The sequence below is a fragment of the Pantherophis guttatus genome, chromosome 2 (genome assembly GCF_059756535.1).
Source record: "Pantherophis guttatus breed Tessera chromosome 2, ASM5975653v1, whole genome shotgun sequence".
NCBI classification, from domain to species: Eukaryota; Metazoa; Chordata; class Lepidosauria; order Squamata; family Colubridae; genus Pantherophis; species Pantherophis guttatus.
The window spans coordinates 35,073,981-35,101,339 of record NC_142064.1 but is presented as its reverse complement, the minus strand read 5'-3'; the positions used below and the strand labels follow the sequence as shown (position 1 = coordinate 35,101,339).

Below are 27,359 nucleotides of genomic sequence, written 5' to 3'. Positions count from 1 at the left end.
ATATTAGAAGTGGTTTGTTGTTGATTTTTCTCAGAATATTTTTTTTTACTTCCTAATCTGTTCTATCCAAGTGCTAAGAAGATTACACGCCTATTTGAATCTTAAGATCCTTTTTGGAAGGTCTTTTCTGTATTCTTTTGGCAAGTGTGATTAGATCTGACATCTTATTGATGATCTTTGTTATCATTTTAGGCCTTAGGCAGAGAAATCTTATGGAGCTTTCCAAGCTATTGGTAAGAGGCAGCCTGGTGGATATTTGTATTTCTCCATCTTTCTCTGTTTTTATTTTTAAAATTTTGATTCATTTATGACATTGTAATTATTTTGGTTTGAGGCATAGAATGGGTTTTCCAATTAGAAGCTATTTTTACTTTAGAAAGTCAAGGCATCTCAACTTGAGTTCATGTAAAAATTTTGGGAAAGCTACAGGTGGACTGATTTCTTTTTCCAAGATAAACATACTTTTGCAGATTCCTGGAGGAAAATCAAAAAATTATATAGCCTATGAAACACTGTTGGAACCGTTAAAGTCCATAGCTCATTACTTAAATTGTTACATTAAATTGTGAAGACTTCAATATTTTGATGAAGCAGAGGTTTCTTATTAAAAAAAACCTTATTGTGAAGTGGAAGAATTAAGCTTTTACACTATTTTGCTTAATTCCCAAATTCAGTAGAACTCTTTTCTATTCTCTGAGCTGTTCATTAGATGCATTTTAAAAAATTTAGTTACACATTTTAATGCTTTATTCTATACATTTTAATTTTCTTTATGGTTACAAATATATTGATATACAAATCAATAATATAAATGGAATTTTTGGTATAGAGAAGCATATAGTGAAACAATTGCTTGCAAACCGAACAAATTCATAATAGTTATAAATGGTGTAGACTGAATGTTATTCAGTAAGAAACGCTCAGGTCTTTCTGAATAGTTCATTACAGTTGTTAATGCAGAATACTGATGTCAAGTGCTATGCATATTTCAGAATCAGAACAGATGGTCCTTGCTCAATAACTTGCTCAATTTAATAACAGTTAACTTGGAATACTGCATTCAGTTTTGATCGCCACAATGTAAAAAAGATATTGAGACTCTAGAAAGAGTGTAGAGAAGAGCAACAAAGATGATTAGGGGACTGGAGGCTAAAACATATGAAGAACGGTTGCTGGAATTGGGTACGTCTAGTTTAATGAAAAGAAGGACTAGGGGAAACATGATAGCAGTGTTCCAATATCTCAGGGGTTACCACAAAGAAGAGGGAATCAAACTATTCTCCAGAGCACCTGAGGGTAGAACTTTTTTTTTTAATGCTAAAAAAGCATTAAGAGTTGTTAACCTAATCTTGCGAAGCTTCTTCTCCGGTAAAATTGAACTGCAAACTATGGCATATAAAATTTTGCCAGACCAATTCTTGAATACAGCTCATCTGTCTGGAACCTGCACTGCATATCGGACATTAATACAATTGAACAAGTCCAGAGATATTTCACAAGAATAGTCCTCCACTCCTCTGCTCGCAACAAAATACCTTATGCCACCAGACTTGAAATTTTGGGCTAAGACAACTTAGAACTTTGCTGTCTTCGGTCTGACCTAAGCATAGTACATAAAATCATCTACCACAATGTCCTATCAGCCAATGAATACTTCAGCTTCAACCCAAAACAATATAAGAGCACACAATAGATACAAACTCATGTTAAACTGATCCAAATTAGATTGCAGAAAATATGACTTTAGTAACAGAGTTGTCAACGCCTGGAATGCATTACCTGACTCTTTGGTTTCTTCCATAAACCCCCAAAACTTTAACCTTAGACTGTCTACTGTAGACCTCACCCCATTCCTAAGAGGTTTTTAAGGGGTGTGCTTAAGTGCACCAGCGTGCCTACCGTCCCTGTCCTAATGTTTTCTTTTATTCATATCCTTTTCATGTATTTATAATTATGTTTACACTTGTATCTGTCATAAAATATATGCTTGATAAAAAATACAAATAAAAATGATTGTTTACAAAAAAAAACCCAAACAAGAACAAGAAGCAATGGGTGGAAACTAATCAAGGAGAGAAGCAATTTAAAACTAAGGAATTTCCTGACATTTAGAACAATTAATCAGTGGAACAACTTGCCTGCAGAAGTTGTGAATGCTCCAACACTGGAAATTTTTAAGAAGATGCTGGATAACCATTTGTCTGAAGTGGTTTAGGGTGGTGGTGCTTAAGTGGTGCTTAAGCAGGGGGTTGGACTAGAATACTTTCAAGGTCCCGTCCAACTCTGTTGTTCTATTTTAAATATAATTCAAAGTTACGACAGAGCCAAAAAAGTAGCTTTACAACCATAGTTTGCAATTAAGAACACTTGTAGCTTCCCTGGTCACATGATCGATTCAGTGCTTCAAAATCAATAGTCATTCATGATGGTTGCAGCGTTCCACTGTCGCATGATTGCCATTTAAATGCTTCATAGGTGGCTTTTAACAAACAGGATCAATGGAGATTCTGTCAGTAAAAACATGTCATTGCAGTCATTGATATTTTGCTTAATAAATGGATTGCTTAGTGATTGAGTTGCCAATTCCAATTGAATTTATTAAGGAAGGATTATCTATATATAACAAAATAGTTAATAGATGCTGAATTGTTATTTATTTAGTAATCAAATTTATATAGTCCTGATCTCATGAGAAGTGACTCTGGGCAATGTACAATTACAATTATTTGAAATATAATAGCCTTAAAATTATACTAAAATGAATGCTTCCCAGGGTTACTGGATTGGAATAAGGATTCAAATTAATTCTAATGTGATTCTGATAACAGATTATAGAAACTTGTATTTTCGTTTTTTGCGGGAAGCAGTTATTTAGTGATTTTATGCCTCTCTCTTCCTTGTTTTTATCTTACCCCCTTCCTTTAAATAATTGAAAAGGTCACAAAGTAAATACCAGATTTTTGTAATTCATCAGGACTCCTAATTGTCTTCTGTTGGGCATACAAACAATTCACTCTCCCTCTCATACCCAGCAATGTGGGAGGGACAGAAGAAAACACTGTTGGAAAAGCCTTTGCCTGCAATTAATGATAGCTTTAAAATTAAACGGGTAAAATTACATAGATTTGATTAGGCTAGATGGAGCATATTTGGTTAAATAGGAATATCTGTGTCTGCAGTAAAGGCTACAAGAATAGAAAGCATGCTTGTTTTCCACTGAAAATACAAAATGCAATAGATATTTTCTTCTGTCTATAGTTTAAATAAAAAAACAAAGCAAAATGAACGAAAAGGTCAGTTCTTATTTTCAAAAATGGATCAGTTTTAGAAAATTATGAATTATCTCAATAAAAATCAAGTATATATGGTTATAAATATTATTGTCAAGCACAGTAGTTAATACTTTTCCAAAAGAGGTTTTATCAAAAGGCGATAATTTGATTTGAGATTTGTTTCCCTTCCTAAGATTTTGGATACCTTGGATAAATAAAAGAATGTAGCTAAAGGCGAAATGTAATTTTTTAAAAATTGTAGCCTACAGAAGGTACTTATGAAACCACTGCACTCCTTTTAGGGTTGGCTTGCTTAAAAGTTCATAAATACTTGGTGACTACTGAATACTTAATCCACCTATTTCTTTCCCATAACTGTGGGAAAAACTCTACAAGTGTTGTTCAGTGGTTTGTTTTTGTATTTCAGTAGTTTATTCCTGGGGCCTCTGGATTGGGAAACAGAATGAAAGTTTTGGATGTACGGCTTGGCCACTTTAGCACCTAATCTCTGGAATTTGTACAAAAATTTTGCTTTTGAGTTTGAAGTTCTATGGACAATAATTATACTAATAATAGAAGCTTTTTTAAGGAGGCTTTGGCACTAAAAGACAAAAAGAAGGGAAAATAGTGTGTAAACAGTACAAATACAATTAAAACTGGGGACAAAAAGTTCACTGGGCAAATGCATGTGGTAATCTATTAAATGATGGTTGCAGGTTTAATGTTGTGGTCCACCAGCAGCCTGTGGAGCTGGCAGCAGAGTCGGACAGTGAGGAGTCTGGGGAGGAACATGGGCCAGTCCTGGAGTCTGGGGAAGGCTCGGACGAGAGCTCTGCGTTGGAGGCAGAGATGGGCCATTTGGGAATTTTGTGCGGACTCCGGACATCAGAGTCGGACATCAGAGAGGCAGAGGAACAGGGGGAGCCTGTTTCTAGTGCGCGCATGCGCAGAGCTGCTAGAAGGCAAGAACAGTTAAAACAAAAGGGACGACTCGGGAGTAAGCTTGGACATGATTGGCCCCTCCCATAAGACATAAAGGAAGAACAAAGGGACGTGGGCCTTTGCAGGAAGCAACGTTGTGGATGGTGTCGGTTTGTACTTTGAAGCTCCATTTTTAACTCTGTGTTTCCATGTGGCCTTGCCAAGATAATTGCCAATTAGGTCTTTGGCAGCATGTCAAAGAAGATAAAGATGGGTGTTTACCAGCCTTATCCGAAGGACTGTGGCAGACTTCTGTTGGACTATTTATAAACTCTTGGTGTATATATCAGGAAGCCTAGGTCAGAACATTTAGGACATCCTAAAAGTAATCCTCACCGCATAGAAATTGGGAGCATGAATTGCTCCCAATTGACATAGTATTAAGGCATGACATCACATGACCTGCCAATTTACCATAGCAGTTCCAGTATTTATGTATGTATGTATGTATGTATGTATGTATGTATGTATGTATGTATGTAATTTATATGCCACCCTTCTCCCGTAGGACTCAGGGTGGCTTACAAAAACAAAACAAAGAATTACATAAACAATTAAAATCAGTTTAAAATTAAATTAAAATCAATTAAAAATTATTAAAATTATTTGAAGTCACCCCTACGGATTCAGCCCATTTGGTGAAAAAGCCACATCTTCAATTTGCGGCGGAAGGAGAGGAGGTCCGGGGCTGTCCTGAGGCCGGTGGACAGCCCATTCCAGAGGATCAGCGCTCCCACAGAGAACGTCCTCCCCCTGGGGGCCGCCAGCCAACATTGTCTGGCTGACAGCACCCTGAAGAGGCCCGCTCTGTGTGAGCGCGCACCGGATGGTGGGAGGAAGGCAGGAGATGATCCTGCAGATACCCCGGGCCTAAGCCATGTAGGGCTTTATAGGTGAGCACCAGCACCTTGAAACGAACCCGGAGAGCCACCGGCAGCCAGTGCAGCTTGCGCAGGAGAGGTGTCACACGGGAGTACTGAGAAGCCCCCGTAACAACCCGTGCGGCCGCATTCTGGACTAACTGTAGTCTCCGGGTGCATCCCAAGGGCAGCTCCATGTAGAGGGTGTTATAGTAGTCCAACCGAGACGTAACAAGGGCATGAGTGACCGTGGCAAGGGCATCCCGATCTAGGAAAGGGTGCAACTGGCGCACAAGGCGTACCTGTGTGAAGGCCCCCCTGGTCACGGCCGTCAAATGATGATCTAGGGATAGTTTGAAAGTTTGAAAGTTTATTAAATTTCTATACCGCCCTTCTCCCGAAGGACTCAGGGTGGTGTACAGCCATATTAAAAACACATAGCCATGAATCCAGGAGGACCCCCAGATTGCGGACCCTTTCTGAGGGAGTAAGGATCTCCCCTCCCATCACAAGTGACGGGGCCACTAGATCAAGAGATGCCGGTATCCACAGCCACTCAGTCTTGGATGGGTTGAGTCTGAGTCTGTTTCTTCCCATCCAAGCCCGCACCGCTTCCAGGCAGCAGGACATCACAGAAAGGGCATCCCCAGGGTGATCCGGGGTGGAGATGTAAAGCTGAGTGTCATCAGCATATTGATGGTACTTCACCCCGAAACCACGAATGATCTCATCCAGCGGCTTCATGTAGATGTTAAAGAGCAGAGGGAGGTCAACCGACCCCTGAGGCACCCCACAAGTGAGGAGTCTCGGGGTGGATCTCTCTCCCCCCATCCACACAAACTGCGAGCGGCCTGAGAGGTAGGAGGAGAACCACCGTAAAACGGTACCTCCCACCCCCAACCCCTGAGTCGCTGCAGTAAGATACCATGGTCGATGGTATCGAAAGCCGCTGAGAGGTCAAGAAGGACCTGGATGGAGGAGCAACCCCTATCCCTGGCCCGCCAGAGATCATTTACTAGGGCGACCAGTGCCGTTTCCGTGCTTAACCGCGCCTGAAACCCGATTGGTACAACTAACCCGATAGGTAGTCAGTTTCCTCCAGGAACTGCGGGAGCTGCTGTGCCACCACAGACTCAACAACCTTCACTATAAAGCGAAGGTTGGAGACTGGACGATAGTTATTAAGGGAGTCTGGATCCAGGGTGGGTTTCTTGAGGAGGGGATGAACCACTGCCTCTTTGAGGCGGTGGGGAAGATCCCTTCCCTCAAAGAAGCATTGACAACTGCTTGAATCCAGCTTCCAGTCACCTCCCTGGCTGCAGAAACGAGCCAGGAGGGACAAGGGTCCAATAAACATGTGGAGGCACCCAGTCGACCCATGATCCTGTCCACTTCATCTATCAAAACAGGCTCAAATTCAACCCAGATGTTACCATCAGGACAGGCCCCTGTCGACTCGTCAGACTCTGCCCAGTCAGAGTCCAACCCAGTCCGAATCTGAGTGATTTTATCTTGCAGAAACTGTACAAAATCCTCAGCTCTGCCCTGCAAGAGATCCTTCCTCGCTCCATGATTGAGGAGAGAGCGGGTCACTCTAAACAGAGCGGCTGGGCGATTTTCTGCAGATGCAATGAGAGCGGCAAAATATTGGCGCTTTGCCGCTTCCATTGCCACAAGATAAGACCTAATATGGGTTCTTAACTGTGTTCGGTCAGATTCGGATCGGGAGGATCTCCAACCGCCCTCCAGGCATCTTCTCCGACGCTTCATTTCCCTGAGCTCCGTGGTGAACCAGGGAGCCACCCAGGATCTGCGTTGGGTCAGAGGCTGCAAAGGCGCGATTCGATCCAAGGCCCCCACTGCGGCCTGTTCCCAGGCCGCGACCAAGGCCTCAGACAAATCGTGGGATAAGGAGGCGGGAAAAGGCCCAAGCTCCGTCAGGAATCCTTCCGGGTCCATCAGGTGCCTGGGGCGGAACAATCTCACTGGTTCTGCCTCCCAGCGGCGGGGGATGACGGAGAGAAAGTCCAGCCTGAGGAGGGAATGATCGGACCATGACAGGGGATAGGTTGACAAGTTTCTCCTACCATGATCAGTAGCCCTAGTTGCTGTTGTTAGATAGATTCTGTGGGGTCACATAATCCCTTGATCATGTGATCACCATTTGTGACCTTTTGCCAATTTCCTCAGTGACTTCAATTGTCAGAAGATAGCAATGAAGGGGGGAAATGGTGATCATATGACTATAGATACAGCAATGTCATAATTCCAAGCTGGTTATTGAGCACCCAAATTGCAATCACATGAACAGAGGGAAGCTCAACAGCCAAAGCTACAAGAACCCATTGTAACTACTCCTCATTCAATGGTGTCATAATTTTGAACACTAGCTGAATGAATGGGTGTTAAGTCAGGACTACCTGAATCAAAATAAAATCAAAAGAAGCCCTGGTGGAACAATGGTTAGAGTGCAGTATTGCAGGCAAACTCTTCCTGCAGCCTGGAGTTTGATCCTGATGGGATTGAAGGTTGATTCAGCCTTCCTTCCGAGGTCAGTAAAATGAGGACCCAGATTGTTGGGTCAATATGCTGACATTGGAAACTGTCCAGAGAGTGCTGTAAAGCACTATGGAGTGGTATATAGGTCTAAGTGCTATTGCTATCAATATTCAGTAATTAACAAAGGCAGCCAGTTCCAATTTGTTTTAAACTTTTATCTGAATACTTAGATTAGTTCTATTTCTGTAAAATTCATACAAAAAGAAGAGTGTTTTTTATTAAATTAATAAAAAAAAATTGACCCACTTTTTGTTAACTGCCAAAGCAATGTCTGTGAACTCCACCTTGCATCTCCCTTTATATGACTAGCATTATAATATCTACCTTTTGAAAAATTTGTGTTTTAATGTGTTTTCATTCTACTGTAAAATTGAGAATAATTTTTCTCATGGTGTTTTTTGATTGGGAAAAAGTTTCCCCCTTGATTTTCTTTATTAAGAAAAGGTTGTAACAAAACTGAGATTTAATTTAGCCTGTCTACTTAGCTTTACTTCAGAACTTTTCATTATGAGCCAACTTTTTTGTAAAAGTACGACTGGGTTTTTAATAGCTGGCTGGCCTCTCTCCAGTGGCAAATAACTTTGGAACTGCATAGACTATTAATTTCATGTGATCATGAACTAAATACAAATTAGTTGAAGGCAAGAGGTGAAAGATCAGTTGGCTATTTTACCAATAAGATAATACTGTGTTTCCCCGAAAATAAGACCCTGTCTTATATTTTTTTGAACCCTGAAATAAGCGCTTGGCCTTATTGCCATGCACTCAAAAGCCCGATTGGGCTTATTATCAGGGGATCTCTTATTTTGGGAGAAACAGGGTAGTATTTCTTCAACAGAGCATAAAGTGGTTGAAGAAATTAAGTACCATTTGTTTTAGGTCACAGTTACCTTTAGAAACTATATAATCAGGACATGCAGTTGTCTTTAATAACTGTCTGTCTATCTAATCTATCTAGAGATTAGATAATCTTATTTTATTTAGATCTTCAGTTTTTCACTTATATGCATGTTTTCACTTTCCTAAATTTACTACAGAATTATGGTAATAAGAATTACACTAAAGAGTAATTCAGCTCTATATATCTGTAAACTACCCAGAATCACAGCTATTGGGGAGATGGGTGGTATATAAATTTAATAAATAAATATATCAGGAAAACTCTAGATGGATACGAAAGTATAGTATACTTTATTCTTGAGATGAATTTACTTTGTGAAATACTATAATTTTAGAACATGATAGAATCCACCATCTCATGGCTTATAAATAATAATAAATTATCTGAAAACTATTAATGTACATCCAGGTCTTGCTAAGACATTCAAGCCAAAATGGGGGTTGGTTTATTCACTGCCTTTGTTTGTTAAAGTTCTTGCAGTGCTTTCTGACATTTATGTAAACTCATTGGCGATGTCATTCAGAATTTTTCTGACAACACCCAACTCTGTATCTTTTCAGTTGATGCCAAAGAGGATGTGGAAGTCCTGATTTTTTTAAAAAAATGATTAATTTATATTCTACCTTACATAACAGGTATTCAAGGCAATATATGTAATGCTCTCTCCTCCACAACAGCTGCCTTGTGAGATAGGTTAGGCTGATGTTGTTGTTAGGCTGATGCAGAGCTGGTGGCAGACTCGGACAATGAGGAGGTTAAGGAGGAACTTGGGCCAGTTCTGGAGTCTGGAGAAGGCTCTGATGGATGCTCTGCATCAGACACAGAGATAGAGCCAGGACCGTCCGACATTTCCCAGCCACCAGAGAGGCAGCTGTCTTTGGAGGCTGATATGAGTGAGGAGGAAGAACAACTGGTGCCTGTTCCAGATGCACATAGGCGCAGAACAGTTAGGAGAGGTGAATAACAGAGGACAAGGAGTCGACTTGGGAAGCAAACCACATGTGGATATGAATGGCCCCTCCCTGGCTGGGGAATAAATAGAAGGAAAGGGGAGTGGTTGTCGTAGGAAACAACAGTTCATATTTCTGAAGATTTTGGTCATTGTGTTTTGTATCACAGAGACTGCTTGCCAGAACTTAATTTGCAGCCTTTCGGCTGGGAGCTCACGGCCTTGCAATTATTGCAAGGAACTGATAAGGTCTGTTACTGCAGTTAACTCATTTAAGGACTATTGCCTGGACTTTTCGGTGGGTGAATGCAATTAATTCACAAGAGGTAAATAAAGAGGGGGTTTTCATGACCAGGAGTCTGTTTCTTGCTTCTGCTAAAGCTGGGTCAGAACAGCTGAGGGAAAGTGATTGTCCAAAGTCACCCACTAAACTGTTGGGTTGGATCTCCTTATTCCAAGTCCCATAATTTAGCCATTATACTGCACTGATCCTCAAAACAAGGATCAGCAGGTTTTAAGCCAAAAGCTTTATTGATTATACTATTTTAACAGTAACATGAGATATGAAGTGATATTAACTGCTGTGTATAGTGACATGCTGAATTTAAAGGAATAGCTGAAGGTCATCTATTGACCAGCTTGTAGTTTGGGAGTATGAACTCCTTTGGGTAACCTGTATGTCATCTAAAGGACCAAGTAGGTCCAGTGGTTAAGGCCCCAGGATAGAAATCAAGAAATTGTTAGTTTTAGTTTCAAATTAGGCTTCACTTTAGGTTGGGTGACTTTAGACCAGTCACTTTCTCTCAGTTCATCTGACCTCATAGGGTGGTGGTTTTTGTGGGAAAAATAGAAGGAAGGAATGTTAGGTATGTTCACTGCTGTAATAGACTAACAGAATTGGAAGGGACCTGGGAGGTCTTCTAGTCCAACCACCTAATCAAGCCATTTTTGGCCAGCAGAGTGCTGCAGGAGGCCATGGAGACTGAAAACAGGCCACGCCCCCCACCCCCCGCACACAGTCCGTTCTAGCTGGCAGAGGCATCGCGGGCTGGTCCTGATATTTAAGTGATTGTCCACTAGGACTCCAAGATCCCTCTCGCAGTTACAGCTATTGAGCCAGGTACCACCTATTTTACTAAAAATATCTTTGAGAATAATACATTGTGGAATATATTAAATAAATTGTTCAAAAATATATCATTAGAAACTGGGACACACACAATAATGTGGTTAACCTGTAACAATTTACTATGTGATTGGTTTATTTTGACTTGGCATGATTTGATAACTCACTCAGTTATAGTTTAGCATTATCTGTGGATCAGGCAATTGTCTTTCCTTATTGGTTTGTGTGAACTTTTCCACTGCAATATAGAAGTGTAAATTGTCAGCATTATTGCAGGCATCTGATTTGTAGGCTTATACTTGTAAGTGCTTGAGTGCAATGACTTTGTACATCATGCATAATCATAGTGTGGTTTATTGGCATAGTGTCTTCTGTGAACCCAGCTATTCTAAGTTAAACCATACTTAACAAATGAACCCACCCAGTGTTGACTATGAGGCCACACTTTTGGTAAGGTAATACAGGATGTGTTAATTTTCATATTTTACTGACAACTTGGTCCATCCCAAACTGGAAATCCTCCAGTTGTGTTTTAGGCTAAAATACTATTGGTTAAACTCACTTGGGATTATGAGAATTTTAGTTCAATGCATCTTTAAAGTCAAACTGATTAAGGAAAGCTTGAATAACAAATGTTTATTGAGTACTATGTCAAAATCCACTTACATACTTATCTTCCTCTGGATCCTGATGGCTATATATAGGTTAGCTTTTTTCAGCTACTTCTGTAAGTCTGATTACCTTAAACCTTGCATTCATCGATGCCCATTCAACTAATTTATGGTTTCAGTCTTCTGTAATATGTATAGATACATTTTGTAACATAGCAACATTTCTCATGAAGCTGCCTTTTTTTATGGAATCTTACCCTTTTACTAACCTATTCTTCAAGCAGATTCTTAAAATGTGATTTTTGGTATGCCTTTACTTTTCTCTCAAGATGATTAAATACTGAGAGTAGACAAATTAAAGATTTGCCATTTTGCTGTTTTGAATGTTCTATAAGGCACAAGATTTTTTAAACAAAAAGCTCAATTTGATGTTTAGTCCACTTGCCTACCATTTAGTCTAGTTGCCATAGCAATGTTGGGAGACTCATGTTTCTATGTTCTATTTATCTATGTAATCTGGATTTTTTTCAAAAAGGCAGAGGTTTCTCTCTTTATGAAGCAATTTATAAAAGTGCTAGTAAGAGAGATGGTAAGACAATACTATATCTCTCTTAAACATTAATTTGTGCAAATGGAAATCTGAAATTGATCCCAACAAATAGTTTATTAAATAGTATATCTATTACATCCCAAAGGTGCTTTTTCAAGAGGCAACTGGACTTCCTGGTTTTTCTTTGAAGACTTCACTTCTCATCCAAGAAGCTTCTTCAGCTCTGACTGGATGATGGGGAATAGAAGGATTTATACTCCTTGCAGAGGTTTATCTATGTCATCAGGGTCATCTGAGTGGTGCAAATGGGTGTGAAGCCTTCTTGGAACTGTTGAAAGGACTTGTGTTGTAGACTGGAGATAGATGATGTCGTATCCCTCCCCCTCTGTTGAGAGAGGGCAGTTCAATTTTGACATAAATGGCCTCTTTGACCCCTCTTTCAAACCAACAATTCTCTCTTTCCAAAATGTGGATTTTGCTGTTTTCAAAAGAGTAGCCTTTGTCTTTTAAATGCAGATGGACATCTGAATCTAGTCCTGATTGGTTTGTTCTCCTATGTTGTGCCACACATTTATGAAGTGGTTGTTTTGTTTCCCCAATGTACAGATTTGCACATAGCTCACTGCATTGTACTGCATATACCATGTTGCTCAGTTTATGTCTAGGTGTTTTATCCTTGGGGTGGAAAAGCTTCTGTCTTAGTCTTAGTGTACTGTATTCTTAGGTTTGAAGTGTACACGTATGTTGTGTTGGTTGAAAATCCTCCTGAACTTTTCTGATATTTCTGCAACATATGGAATGACAACGTTGCTTCATTTATTGTCATCGTTGTTATCTGTTATAGAGGAGCTTCTGTAGGGTCTTTTTTTTGAAATACTATCCACAGCCTTCCCTGATTTCAATGTAGGGAAGGCATTGGGCAGTGCATTTTTTCTGTTCTATGGTGGAAAATGCACGACTATCTTAATGCAACCTCTAAAACAGATGTAATGAAGAAAAAAATAAGCTCCAACTTTTTAAGGGAAAAAAATAGAATTTCTGGTACTGCTTGCATGATTCAGCCATTTCTGTTGGCAGCCTCCTAACTTTTGAAATCCCTTCCTTCCTCATAAAAAATTAAGTCAACCCTCAGCTCCCCCAAAGGTTGTCCACAAATAGTTTTGAAAAATAAAGTCCTATAGAAAGGAAAGCTGCTGTCTCAATTTTTCTCAACCTTGGAAACTTGAAGATGTGTGGACTAAAAGTCTCAGAATTCCCAGCCAGCACAGTTCACACTTCTTCAAATTGCCATGGTTGAGAAACATTGACTTAAATTATATAGACAAGGAAGATGGTGTGAAATATGCCTAATGTAGTCCTTCACCTTGAAGCTGTTGTGAATACTGTGGAAACCAGCAGATGGCTATCTATATTTACATTCTGGTTGAAACTATTGTTTTTTTTCTGTGGTCTGAGGTTGTTTGATCCTCAATGATACCTTTAAACTGAAAGTTTAATTACCTTTAAATTGGAGATTAATTATAGAAGCTGCAGAGTTATGAATTTTCACATGATGTTATTACTGTATTATAAATACAAATAAAGTATATATAAAATACGTATAAATACACATAAAGACTAAATAGGTGGTGTCAAACTTTAATTGTTATGGTTGTAGAAAGTCAATTAGATTTATCAGCCCTCCCTAAAGAGTTTTTTTAAATAGTTGTTCTCCTTTTTAAAGTATAGTACCTAAACAAAATATCCATCCCTAAATTTAGGAGATCACTGACTTTAGTATGTTTTAATTCACTTTCCACAGCTTTCATTCAAAGAAAGTTCTAGAATATTTCTTATTCTGTAAGAGTTTGTTGTTGCTGAACTGGTGGTTGAAAATGCAATTCATGTATTATAGTGCTACCCATTTTATAAAAATACAAAATTAGGTTTTGTATCTTCCTTGCTCTGTTAACTAAGTTTCTAGGTTATTCTGATTTATTTAATGCACAGTGGTTATTAATGATATGTAATTCAATTTCTTTGAAGCCTTTTTTTTTGCTATTGTTTCTAATCATATTGATTATTTGGTTATTGTAGTTTGTTTTTAAACATTTAATTTTTAATTTCTGTCTCTTAGAAATGAAATTCTAATTTTGGCCATAATAAAGAACTGATTGACTAGACCGGGAAGATGCGTGACTAACTATGGATTATCTCTGTCTGTTTGACAGATTGCATAGAATTAGACTGAAGGGACCTTAAGAGATCATGTCCTAAATAATGAGTCAGCTCAGTGGATGATTTCCATGATAGCATTTAATTGCTAACTCCTGTCTTTTGCAAGTGGAAAATGGATTATAAAGTGGTTCTTAAATTCTGAGATAGTAGAGAAAAATAGTTTCAGCTATAGAAACACATTTTTCCCAAATAACTATTCTTAGTAGTGGAACATAATCTTTGAATGGAGGAAGTTCAGACCTTAATTATTATTAATTAAAAGATTTCAGGCAGTAGAGTTAAGAAAGAGAACTGTCATCATTTAGAATAGAACAAATGATAATTAGATAGAAGTCTGATGTCTTCCTGTCACATGTATTAGCCTATAACTGACACTATTTTCAGCAAGATGTTGAAGATATTAGTGGTTAAGAATGATAGTCATTTAACACTTCAGATATCCATCAGGATGGAAATAATTGGAGGAGACAGTATGAATAGATGTGCTAGAAGCTTGATTTTAAAAAAGCTTCGTAAGTTTGGACTCAAAAGAGTTTAAAATTTAATATAGATCTGATTCCAATGAGCTAATAGTTTTGGTATGCTTAGTGAACTTCCCCTCACTATTTCTAACATATACCAACATATGTTTTCTAATAGAATTGTTATAGTATTTTGGATAAAGCAGTCTTCTTCAAGTTTGTTCCTCACTTCCCCAATACACTAGGATAGCAACACCCAGAATTTCCAGTTAATGGGAATTTGAAAATGTTAGAAAAAACAAGCCACAAGTTTCTTTAAATGTGTGGAAATGTATTCCTGATTCTTCAGATCCAAATTATTCTCTAGTTGAATGATGGCAAAATCTGTAGCTCTTTTAGTAAATTATATTGATGATCATGCTTGCTTTGTCCTATGACAGTGATGGCCAACCTTTTCTGGACTGAGTGCCCAAAGCGCGCATGCGTGCGCCCATACCCCCAAAATGCAATGTGCGTGTGGTCCCCGCTGTACATGCCCTGCCCCGCACGCATGTACGCATGTGGTCTTGCATGCGCCCCCCACATGCATGTGGGTGCCCCGCCTCCTGTGCTTGCACGTTCACCCCGCACATGCGCAGCAGGGACCCAAAGACCAGCTGGCTAGCGGGAGGTGTGTGCATATGCGCAGCAGAGCTGAACTGGGGTGACCGCTCACATGCCATCAGAGAGGGCGCTGCATGCCACACGTTTGCCATCACGGTCCTATGATATATCTGCTTGCCCCCAAAACCTGTAATTTATGCCCTTCTAATAGAAAGTACTGTATCCACAGTGAAGTTTGAGATAGTAATTAGTCTTTAATCTTGCTTATCTTGCTTGGTAACATTGTGCTTTCTTTTTGCAATTTTTACAGTTGCATATAGTTTCAAGTTTCAAGTTTATTAGATTTCTATACTGCCCTTCTCCCGAAGGACTTAGGGCGGTGTACAGCCAGATTAAAACACATAGATTTATAAAATTTAAAACCAATTAAAATCAAATATAAAATTTGGCCAGTGAATTAAAACACACATACACCCATTTTAAAATTCATACTAGGCCAGTCTGGCTTGCTGGAACAGAAGAGTCTTAAGGGCGCAGCGAAAAGTACGCAGGTCGGGGCTAAGATGAAGCTCTAGGGGCAGCTCATTCCAGAGGGCTGGTGCCCCCACAGAGAAGGCTCTCCCCCTGGGTGTCGCCAGTCGGCATTGTTTGGCCGACGGCACCCTGAGGAGCCCCTCTCTGTGGGAGCGTATTGGCTGGTGGGAGGTTGTTGATGGCAGAAGGCAGTCTCGTATATACCCCGGTCCTAAGCCATGGAGCGCTTTAAAGATGGTGACCAACACCTTGAATCGCACCCGGAAGACCACCGGGAGCCAGTGCAGCTCGCGCAGGAGGGGTGTCACGTGGGTACGCCGAGTCGCACCCATAACCACCTGCGCAGCCGCATTCTGGACCAGTTGGAGCCTCCGAGTGCTCTTCAAGGGGAGCGTTGCAGTAGTCCAGACGTGACGTGACGAGGGCATGAGTGTCGGTGCGCATATAAGTTTAATTATCACATGACATGACTGAAAATAATAAGATACAGGTTACCTAGTCTTAAATTATCTTTCATTAATCCATGAATATTGTAGAATGTTGTCATATATGCACGCATATATGTTGAAAATGTGTAGTAATTTTGCATCAGCACAGAGCCAGACTCTTCGTGTAAATAACTTTTGTACTAATTAGTTTGTAATCTGGGTTTGTATATGAGGAACAAGAAGCATGAAAATAATTTCATTACAAGAACCCCAAATGACTCAAATTGTTCCAGCAGCCAATTTATTAGATAAGGGAGTACAGTTCATTTCCAAAATGTTAAAGTAATTTTGCCAGAGATACTGATTTTGACTGAAAACATCCATAAATCAAAATTCAAATCCTGCATTTGGAACCATTTTATTTAATTGCTATATTGCTTAGCTTTTTCCAATTTTACATTGACCTTATTTATAAAAACATTTATTAGAGATGCCCTTCATTCTTGTAGGTTTTGATGTGCAAATGCAATTTAAACAGGAAGTAAAGGTCACTTTTAAAAAATCTGAATCATTCTGGGTACAAATTTACCGAATATGAGTAAATAAAATAGGAATAAAAAGCTTCTACCTATTTTGCTTATAGATCAGAAGAACTTTTTGCATCTATTCAGTGATAAATAATGCCGGAATTATTTGGAGACTCGCTGCAGGAATTGACATAGTTCAGAGCTTTAAAAACTTGATATACAGAGTATACAATAGGTAATCATAGACTTACAACCATTTGTTAAGTGACCATTAAAGTTATAACAGCACTGAAAAAGTTACTTATGACAATTTTTTACACTTGTCGGTTGCAGCTGAATAGAGATTCAGTTGTGAATCAGTTGTGCTGAATAGAAATTGACCTAGGCCCGTGGCCTGATTTACATACAGATGGTCCTTAATTAACAACCATTTATTCAGTAACCATTCAAAGTGAATTTTTAAATAACTTTATTAAGTTTTTTGAAAGTAAACAAAATAAGCACTAACAAGTATTTTCCAAATTTGGAGATTTGGAAAATATTGTTTCAAATCTCCATTTGATCATGGAGTCCAATTATTTGGACTTCTCCCTGCTTCTCCCCACCTCTCAGATAAGGTCTCTTTGAAAGAGTTTCTAGAAAAAAACCTGGATGTTTATGTAATGTTAAATAAATGATGCTGATAAACCATACTTTATAATCCATAATGACTGGGTTCACATAGTATACAAAATACATTGTGGATCAGTGAAGTATGCCAGGCAGGTCACTGAGCTTTTCTTTCTCTTCTGCCTGTCAGACATAAAAGGTATTTTTTTCTTTATGTCTCATAAAAAATATGGCCTTTGTTTACACTCCTCTATTTCAAGTTAGTTATCACTCTAAACAAGGTTTTTGGTGGTATGAAAGGCTGCTTAAATTATAGAGGAAATGCTTATGAGGAGTTTATGTCTGTGTATAATCTATAATCTGACAATTGGGAGTTAGAAATATGTGATTTTGGGCTGAGGTAAATGGATAATTGCTAAAAGCATTCATAAGCTTCCTAATCCATGCAGTTGTTAATTAAAAGGTCATACTGATATATGAAGTTGCAAATGTTTTTATCAACTGCTTCAAAAGAAGATTTGGAAATCTACTCTCCAATAACTAGTAGTTTAAAGGACAGTGAATCTTGATTAAATAAATACAGCCTCCATAAATAAATGGAGGCTAGCTTTATCTAATGATGATGTTTGGAAACGCTGAGTCTTGAAATAATAGGTAGAGAGTTAGGTATCTTCAGTCTGAAGAAGCTATTTGGATAAGCAGCAAAAGGTTTCAAACCAAAAGAAAAAGAAGTCCAGTTACCATGACTCAACTTCCGAAGGCAAGTAGGGATGGGGCTGACCTCATGTTTGTCCTTATTTTGGACAAAGATCAGTATAGAAAAAAACAGTTAACAAAGTAAAAAAGATAGACCAAATATTAGATTTAGATTAAAAATATATTATCACTATTGTTACCACTGTAAGATATGTTTCTATGGTATTATTTATTTATTTGGCCAAGTGTGGTTAGACATGCAAGGAATTCTGTATAGAAGCACTCAGACAAATTCCTTGTATGTCTATCCATACTTGGCCAGATAAATAATTAATAATAATAAATAAATAAATAATAGAAACATACCTTATAGCGGTAACAATAGTGACAATATACTTTTAATCTATGGCTTATGTTCTAGTATCAAAACAATGTTATTCATCTAAAATTAAGACATAAAGCTAAAATTGTTAGGACAGGAGTGTCAAACTCGATTTCATTGTTTGACTTTGGGGAGGCCAGAGTGGGCGTGGCCAGGGTGGGCATGGCCAGATCAATGTCACTCGTGTCTGGGGCACCTGTGGTGGCCCGAGAGCTCTGCCAGAGAAAATGGGCTCCCATGGCTTCCTGTAACCTGCCAGCAAAAACGGAGCTCGGGAGGGCTGCCGTTTTCAGCTGTGACAGCCTCCTACAACCCTCTGCCAGCGAAAATGGAGCTGGCAGCCCTCCTGAGCTTGGTTTCGCTGGCAGAGGCACCATGCACCAGTACTTTGCTGTTTCCAGGGCAGCCCCATGGGCCAGATCTAAGTACCCCATGGGCTGGATCTGGCCCCTGGGCCTTGAGTTTGACACCCCTGTTTTAGGAGGTTAAAATAAATTAGAATAAAGTGACATCTATCTACAGAATACTTATTTAGCATTGTTTAAAAGTTAGGCACAATTATACTAACTTTACAGTACTGAGAGATGGACATTAGTCAGCTTGAGTCTTACTAGCAGCATAACAGAATTTGGCTATATCCAGAGAGGTACGACGTAGATATTTTATCAGATAAAGAGAAATAAAATGGATTATAATATCTACATAAAAGCAGCAATACTTGTATTGGGTGCTTGTAACACATGGACATAATCAAGCAGCATATAGTATTGATTTTTTTTCTATCTGCCTTTCAAAATGGTTGCCAGCGTTAAAGCCCTTCTCATCTTGGAAGTATAATATTGTTTAAGTATCTTGCCAGTTTAAACATATAAGATTGGCTGCTCAGGAAAGCATTCCTTGGCAGTAGAGCCTGGTCTTGTATTTCCACATCCAGAATGTGTTAAGATTCTCCTGGCTTATTCATGTCCCAAAGAAAGAAAAATCTCTTGTGAAAAGCCATAAAATTGCAATTTAGCAAGGAGATCTCACTTCCATCTAAGCACTAAAAATTGTCTAGGAATGTCAGGTAGGTCAAACCTATGGGGAAAAAATTAACTCCAGGCATTATGTGAAGAAAATCAGGCAGTTTTTTTTGTCTCAATCTTAATTGATCCCATTTTGTAGTGGAGCACAGCATTAGAGACAGGGTGGTACTTGGAGTATATTTCTTAGGAATTTCGATTGTCCAGTTTCTAATTCTGAATAATTGTCATAAGGGTCTAGTTGTGAACATAGAAGAACTGGGCGCATACTTGGTTGTAAATAGCTGTAGGGAAAAAAAAGAGGCTGACACAAAAAAGGTACCTCTTGTTCTGTAACAAGTTTTAATTGCTAAAACTGTTACATAATCTAGATTTGTGTTCTGCCTAAAGCCTGGAAGACAATTCCAAGATACTGAAAACTTTAGCTTGTTTAATTTTGTGTCCATTTAGTTGTTACACATGGATTCAAGTAAATACTAATATTTTTGTCTTTTCATATTTTATTGTTAATTCATCCTCTGTGCAATGAGTGGCAAATCTTAGTGCACATTTTAAGATAATTGGAGCCTAGAAAAAATGACCTGCATCATCCATATAAAGTAGCATTGGGATGTATCGATGTGCCAACTCTGATAGAAAAAAAATCAGTGTTCTGACAAGTCACTAGGGAATTTAAATATAGATTCAGTAATGGTGGTGTCAAAATGCAGCCCCAACTCCTCACTAAGGGAACTTTTTTTGAGATGGCCTTGTGAAGTAAATCAAGTTTTGACACAATTTATATAACAGTAGAAATAGCCATTTTAAAACCCCAAGTAAAACCCCAAGGCTGTGTGCTCTCTCTCTTCTCTTCTCTCTCTATACCAATGACTGCATCTCAAACGATCCATCTGTTAAACTACTGAAGTTCACAGATGACACAACAGTGATCGGTCTCATTCGAGACAATAATGAATCCGCATACAGACGGGAGGTTGAACACTAGCCTCGTGGTGCGACTGGAACAATCTGGAACTGAACACACTCAAAACCATAGAAATGGTGGTAGACTTTAGGAGAAACTCTTCCATACTTCCACCTCTTACAATACTAGACAACACAGTATCAACAGTAGAGACCTTCACATTTCTAGGTTTTACCATATCACAAGATCTAAAATGGACATCAAAAACGTCATCAAAAAAGAGTTGGCTTTCTGCGCCAACTCAGAAAGCTCAAACTGCCCAAGGAGCTGCTGATACAGTTCTACAGAGGAATTATTGAGTCTGTCATTTGCACCTCTATAACTGGTTTGGTTCTGCAACCCAATAAGACAGACACAGACTTCAGAGGATAATTAGAACTGCAGAAAAAACAATTGCTACCAACCTGCCTTCCATTGAGGACTTGTATACTGCACGAGTCAAAAAGAGGGATGTGAAAATATTTACAGACCCCCTCACATCCTGGACATAAACTGTTTCAACTCCTACCCTCAAAACGACGCTATAGAGCACTGCACACCAGAATAATTAGATACAAGGACAGTTTTTCCCTGAACGCCATCACTCTGCTAAACAAATTATTCCCTCAACACTGTCAAACTATTTACTAAGTCTGCACTACTATTAATCTTCTCATTGTTCCTATCACCCATCTCCTTCCACTAGTGACTGTATGACTGTAACTTTGTTGCTTGTATCCTTACGATTTATATTGACTGTTTCCTAATATGATTTGATTGCTTATTTTTATGACTATCATTAATGTTGTACCTTATGATTCTTGATGAACATTTCTTTTATGCACACTGAGAGCATATGCACCAAGACAAATTCCTTGTGTGTCCAGTTACACTTGGCCAATAAAATTCTATTCTTGTCTATTCTATTTATTGTGGATTTACTGAGTTTGCCCCACAGATACTTATTATAGAAAACTTTAATCTGAATTTAGGTCAAGGCCTAGGACAAAAATGACAGTTGTTATTCTGGTGGAAGATATTTGTCATAACCTGGATGACAGGAGGACACCTTTCTGCTCTTGGTAATCACTCCACAGTATTTAGTACTATTTACCATGATATTTTTGGGACCATCTACAAGGGTTTGGAGTGAGTGATAGTCTGTTTCAATGGTTTTGATGCTTCTTGAGTGGACTGTTCTGTGTGGGGAATGGGGAGATCACCCCATGGAACTCCTTTATGGGATGCTGAAAGGTTTTATTTTCTTTCCACTTATTTTAATGTCTACATGAAATTGCAGAGAAAGGTCAGCTGTGGTTTGAAATGTATTATCCTCAGTGCAAAAACAGTGTTCAACTTTACATCTTTACCAGGCCAAGCTGAAGATAAAATATAAAAATACTGTGAAAACCATAGCTGTCAGGGCCTGATAAAATAGAAGGCCGAGGTTTAATCCTAGCATCACAGAGTTGTTTGTCCAAAGGGTTGTTAGCTCCAGTTATAACTGTGAATGGGATGGCATTTCTTCTGAAGGAGCAAGTTTGTGATTTGAGGAGTTCCCCCCCCCCCACCTTTATGGCCACTGCTAGATAGGCAGGCAGAGGCAATGACAAGGGGAACCTTTGCCCAGCTCCAGTTATTGTGCCACCTGCAATTTACCTGGAATAGGAGGCCCTGGCAAACTGTGACTATACAAAGAAGGTCTTCAGTAACTCATCAAGAACATACAGTTTTAAATGCTTTATTTGTTTTCTTATTTAAACAATTAATTGACTGTTTAATCTTACTATAGGGTAACTGTAGGCAGCTTACAATATTAAAAATATAAAATTATATAAATAAAATACTACAAAAATATAATACACAACCCTCACTAAAAATGGGAAAGGAGGGAGTGGGGTAAGCAGGGGGGAGAGGTGGGATCTGTTATTGATCTATCAACCAATGTGAATGTGAAACTTCACTCTTTGGAACCCCAAGCCAACTGGCAGAGCCAGGACTTTAAGCTCTTGCAGAAAGTCAGGAAGGTAGGAGCCGACTTCATTCTGAGAGGCAAGATGTTTCAAAGAGCAGGAGCGATAGCGAAGGAGGATTCCTGGACCCTGCCAGCCAGAATACCCTGGCTGATGGCGGCTTAAGCATACCTCCTCTGTTAGCACGAGTGGGGCAGGTCAATCCTAGTGGGATGAGATGGTCCTCAAGTAGCCTGGGCCCATGCCATGAAGGGCTATATAAAAATAATTACCAACACCTTGAATGGCACCTGAAATCAAACTAGCAGCTAGTGCAGCTTGCAGAGCAGTGGTGTTACATGGGCTACTCTTGGGGCCCCGAAAACTGCCTGCACCGCTGCACTCTGCACAGCTGTAGCTTCTGAATGCTCTTCAGAAGTGATCTCATGTAGAGTGTATTGCAATAATCCAAATGCGAGATGATTAGGACTTGAATGACTGAATGCAGGGACATTTGATCCAAGAAAGGCCACAACTGGTGCGCAACCTGAAGTTGGCCAAGGCTGCCCTTGCTGTGACTGCCACCTGCCTCTTGAATAGGAGTTGTGAATCCAGGAGAACCCCTAAGTTGCAGAACAGATCTGTAGAACTGTCCAGAACTAAAGATGACAAAGACCCAGATCTTAGAACCATATAAAGAAATAATATTAATTATTTTATTTTAGGTGATATTTGTATTTAGTTATTTAGGTGTTTTTGCCATGAATAAAACTTAAGGAAGAAATTTTTTCCCCATAGGATGGGAAGGCTTTATCTGTTTTATCTTATTCTGTTGAAGTTTCTGGTTTTAATATTGCTTCATTGTTTTTGTTGTTGTAAACTGCTGAAATAAATATCTTGCAGCTGTGATTAATCTGATCTGGAATAAAATAAGTCAATATTGTTCTCTTTTCTTTTTCTTAAAAGACTATTTCAGAATTTGTGCTCTTAGTATTTTGGTAATTAATATGAATAGAAGCTTTTTGTCGTTTGCATTTCACCTTTAATAGAAATGCAAAATGTTTGTGAAAAAATATGGAATATAAAACATGGAACTTTAATCTATCTTTTAAATAATCAGCTCAGTTCATAACGAGCAATTGCTAATTTGTAGTAACTTCTGTCCTACTAAAAGTAATGCCATGACCATTCCTCTTTACATTTAATTTGACGTGATTTTCTAATTACAGCTATTGTGGATGATGAACGGCTTTCAGCAGAGGAGATGGATGAGAGGAGACGTCAGAATATTGCTTATGAATACTTATGCCATCTAGAAGAAGCAAAAAGGTAATCATTTAAACGATATTGGGAAAGTTCTGTTGTAAAGCTTTGAGAAAACGTTGGATATTGGCAGTACATCTCATTTTACAGAAATGTTAAAACAGCTAATATTAAGTAAAACATTGCGGCTGGGAAGCCAACATAAATAGATGCATTTCTGAGAAAATACCTAAAACATGTCAGGTTTTGGCAGGGGTGAAATTCACTTATCTTTCCTACTGGTTCACAAATGTTCACACGCGCTGTCGTCTGCACATGTACAATGTGCAGAGGCTTAAAATGTTGCAAAAAAGTGATGTCAAGACATCCACGCAGGTGAGTGGAGCCTCCCGCAGCCACCACTACCCGTTCGCCCAAGCCAGTTAGAAACGGCTGAATTTCACCCCTGGGTTTTGATTTGGCTTATCCCAGAAGGAGGATAGATGTCACCATATAAAGAAGGGGGCAATAAAGACCTAATTACTTAGGTCTTAAAATGTTGTCTTAGAATGACAACAATCTTAGGGTAATCTAGTTTAAGACTGTCACTGCTGTTCCCCTTGTCTCAACTACAGACACTAGAAATGAATTAGAAGCATTTTTTTTCACCCTCCTTCTCCTAGATAAGGAAATTGAATTATTTTATAGGAGATTAAGATGGAGAAAAACTAAGTCTTTTAATTAAACAGTTCTTAATTTAATTATCGAGGTATACTTCAGTAATTGTATTCCTGACTCTTCCCCTTTTTAGAGTATATACTTCAGAACACTATTCAAAAACTAATGTGACTCTCAGTCCAAAGAAAGTTCTACATCTTAACCTCATATTGTGTATTGTTTTTAATGTAAAATTGTTGATTTTCTTCTGATTTCTTTCAACTTTGGTCAAGATTTTAATGCCCTAGCTATTTGAGATTTTGGCCTCTTATCTCTGAGTTTCAATCAGTGTGTGGTGACTCTGTAAGTGAAATGCTGTTATTTGAAGCTCTGACTGTGTTATCCACTTGAAGGTTTGATCTGGCCATTTTGAAGGCCTTCCCAAGTTATATGTATCAAAGACACTTCGATCAGGATTGCCACTGAATAAATGGTGCTGCTATAAATAAAACCTTCTTGTGAATGATTTGACCTGCTTTGTTATTTGTCATAGACCTATGGTAGGCACAGAATTTTAATTGATAATTAGGGTTGTGCTCTGGCTTATAAAACCTGGACCTGGAGCATGATGTAGACATTCAAAGTTGTTTTAGATTCCCATGAAGTGGGCTGATGTCTCTAATTTGCTCTTATTTTCAATTCATTTTTTTTTTTGCTAAGCTTTTCCCCTAACTTGTACTTTTGGTAACTCTACTGATCTGTTGTCAAATCATAATGTCACATTGTGCAAGCCCACTTACAGTTTTTGAATAGATAGTGAAACTATGACAGAGAGAAAGAGATGAATAAAATTTGGCTTCTGTTACAACTGCACACAGTTTTCATCTACAATCTTCTTGAGTGGATTTCTGTGAGATTGTACTCCTTTTGTGAATGAATAAGTGATTTATTTTTGATCCTCCTTCTTTTAGTTTGCTTATAAAACAGTTTATGCCTCTTTTTCATATTTGTTCTTTTTGCAACATGCAAATATTTTAATGTTTAATATTTTATAGACAATATTTCAGTTTTAATACTGTTTACATACAGAGGTGGGATTCACTTACCTTCCCTACTAGTTTGCAAATGTGAGCATGCGTGCACGCTTGCTTGCTTCGCTCGCACGCACCTCCTTTGCACATGCACATGGCCATTCGCGTATGCTCTTAGCTCGTGCATTACATCTGGGCGGGTAGGCGGAGCCTCCCATAGTCGCCACTACCAGTTCGCCCAAAGCAAACAGAACCGGCTGAATCCCACCTCTGTTTACATAGTTCCCTTTTTTATGTTCCCTCTTGTAAATTATTTCTTGATCAATTTGTTTTCATAATCGTATGTTTATTTGTCAAGCATATATAAGATAACAGGTAAAAGTATAAACATAATTTGAATGCATGAAAAGAATAAGTAAAAAGGAATATTAGGACAGGGGCGGTAGGCATGCTGGTGCACTTATGCATGTCCTTTACAGACCTCTTAGGAATGGGGTGAGGTCAACAGTAGACAGTTTAAGGTTAAAGTTTTGGGGGTTTGGGGAAAAAACTACAGAATCAGGTAGTGCATCCCAGGTTTTGTTGCAAAGTTGTAAAAATATTTGCTATCTATATTTCTATCCTTGGCTTTATCAGAATATTTCTTTTTTCCCCATTTCATTTTGGCCTTTCTGATAAATGTGTATGTTTGATGGTGTAACCATGGTGATAAAGGATAGGAAGCCTCTGTTAGATTCCAGTCGTGCAAAGGATTATTGGAAGTTTGAGACTGCTGTGAAAGTGATCTAAGCAGATCATTACTGTCAGAAGGCAATACTAATTTCACCTTCATATTCATATATGGAATTTTGACACTCTTCATTTCTTCATAATGATACATATTTCCTACAATGTGTTTATTCTGATTATTAAAACAAATCAAAGGTACCCTTAGGCATATTTTTCTCATACATAAGTATTAGAACTCTGTTTTTCCTCAGTTCATGCTCCAGAATTCGGAATGAGTCAGAACATGCTATCCTAAATCTGATGCAAGGTGGGACTGGGTACTTCCAGAGCTATAAATTTGGTAATTATGTAGGTTGGATAGTCCTTTTATCTTGTAGCTTCTTTGATAATTTATCAACTACTTTTTTCAAGTTCAGGACATTCTGTACTTAAAAGATCCATTTATAAATGTTTTTCAAAATTTTTTTCAAATAATAATGGATATCTGATAGTTTCTCTTGGTGATTCATTCTAGGGCCAAGCTGCTCTTAAACATGAGTTCTTTCTAGCTTCACCTTTCTGTGTGGTAGGTCATTTACCATTCCACTCAGAATTTGTTTTGAAGGCCTTTTGGAATAGAGGTAGCGGATCTGAAACCAGTATTCAGCTAACATCTTATTAGCGAGAGATTGCTGCAGATTGTCATGCTTGTTTAAAAAAAACTTGACTTATGACTATATAATTCAAAATTCCATAGTTAATAAGTTGAAGTGGGTGTATATTGAGTGTTTTCTAAAATTACTGTTTGCATACTTCCTGAGTTGTAGGTTTAGTAAGCTAAAATATGTGCTATAAACTTGAAATAGTTGTTTCAGTTAATTATGTTTCTGTAAACAATGGTTTCTGTGAAATTCATTAAAGGAATCGAATTGCATTTAAGTATGGCAAGTAGTTTAACTCCAAGTGGATAAGTATCTGATTGTACCTTAAAACACATTTGTTTTTGTTTAGCTTGAAAAAATGTGGGCAGAAGGCATAACATAAATCAGGAATTGGTCTTTCTATACTGTTCTTAATTTATTCTTGAGACTTAGTTTTAGAAACTATTACATGAAAATTGTGAGGAGATCTTTAAAATAATAAGAAAAATTAAATGTTCATGTATCTGTAGTGGCGCGCTTGTTAGAATGCAGTATTGCAGGCTAACTCTGCTCACAGCCAGGAGTTCAATCCTGACTGACTCAAGAGTGACTCACCCTTCTATCCTTCTGAGGTTGGTAAAATGAAGACCCAGATTGTTGGGGGCAATATGCTGACATTGTAAACTGCTCAGAGAGTGCTCTAACGCACTATGGATATAACTGTATTGCTATTGCTATCTCATTAGGTACAATTATCCAGCTTAATTTTACAAGCATTAAAGAGTTAACATTTTCTTTAAATATAAAAACCATGGAATAAAATGTGCAATTTATTAGTTAAGAAAGTGTATCTTATATTCTTGTTGTATTACAGACTTGATTTTAATTTGCTTTAAA

The 27,359-nt window shown here is 38.4% G+C and overlaps 1 protein-coding gene across 2 annotated transcripts in view; it reads left to right on the top strand.

Moving 5' to 3' along the window:
- The window catches only part of IQGAP2 (IQ motif containing GTPase activating protein 2), a 127,978-nt gene that overhangs the window by 10,273 nt on the left and 90,346 nt on the right, over positions 1 to 27,359 (top strand). For both annotated transcript variants that reach the window (XM_034441098.2, XM_034441095.2), the window contains exon 2: positions 23,413 to 23,512. In XM_034441098.2, coding sequence (XP_034296989.2) covers positions 23,413 to 23,512 — 100 coding nt within the window. The remainder of the gene's footprint in view (positions 1 to 23,412; positions 23,513 to 27,359) is intronic.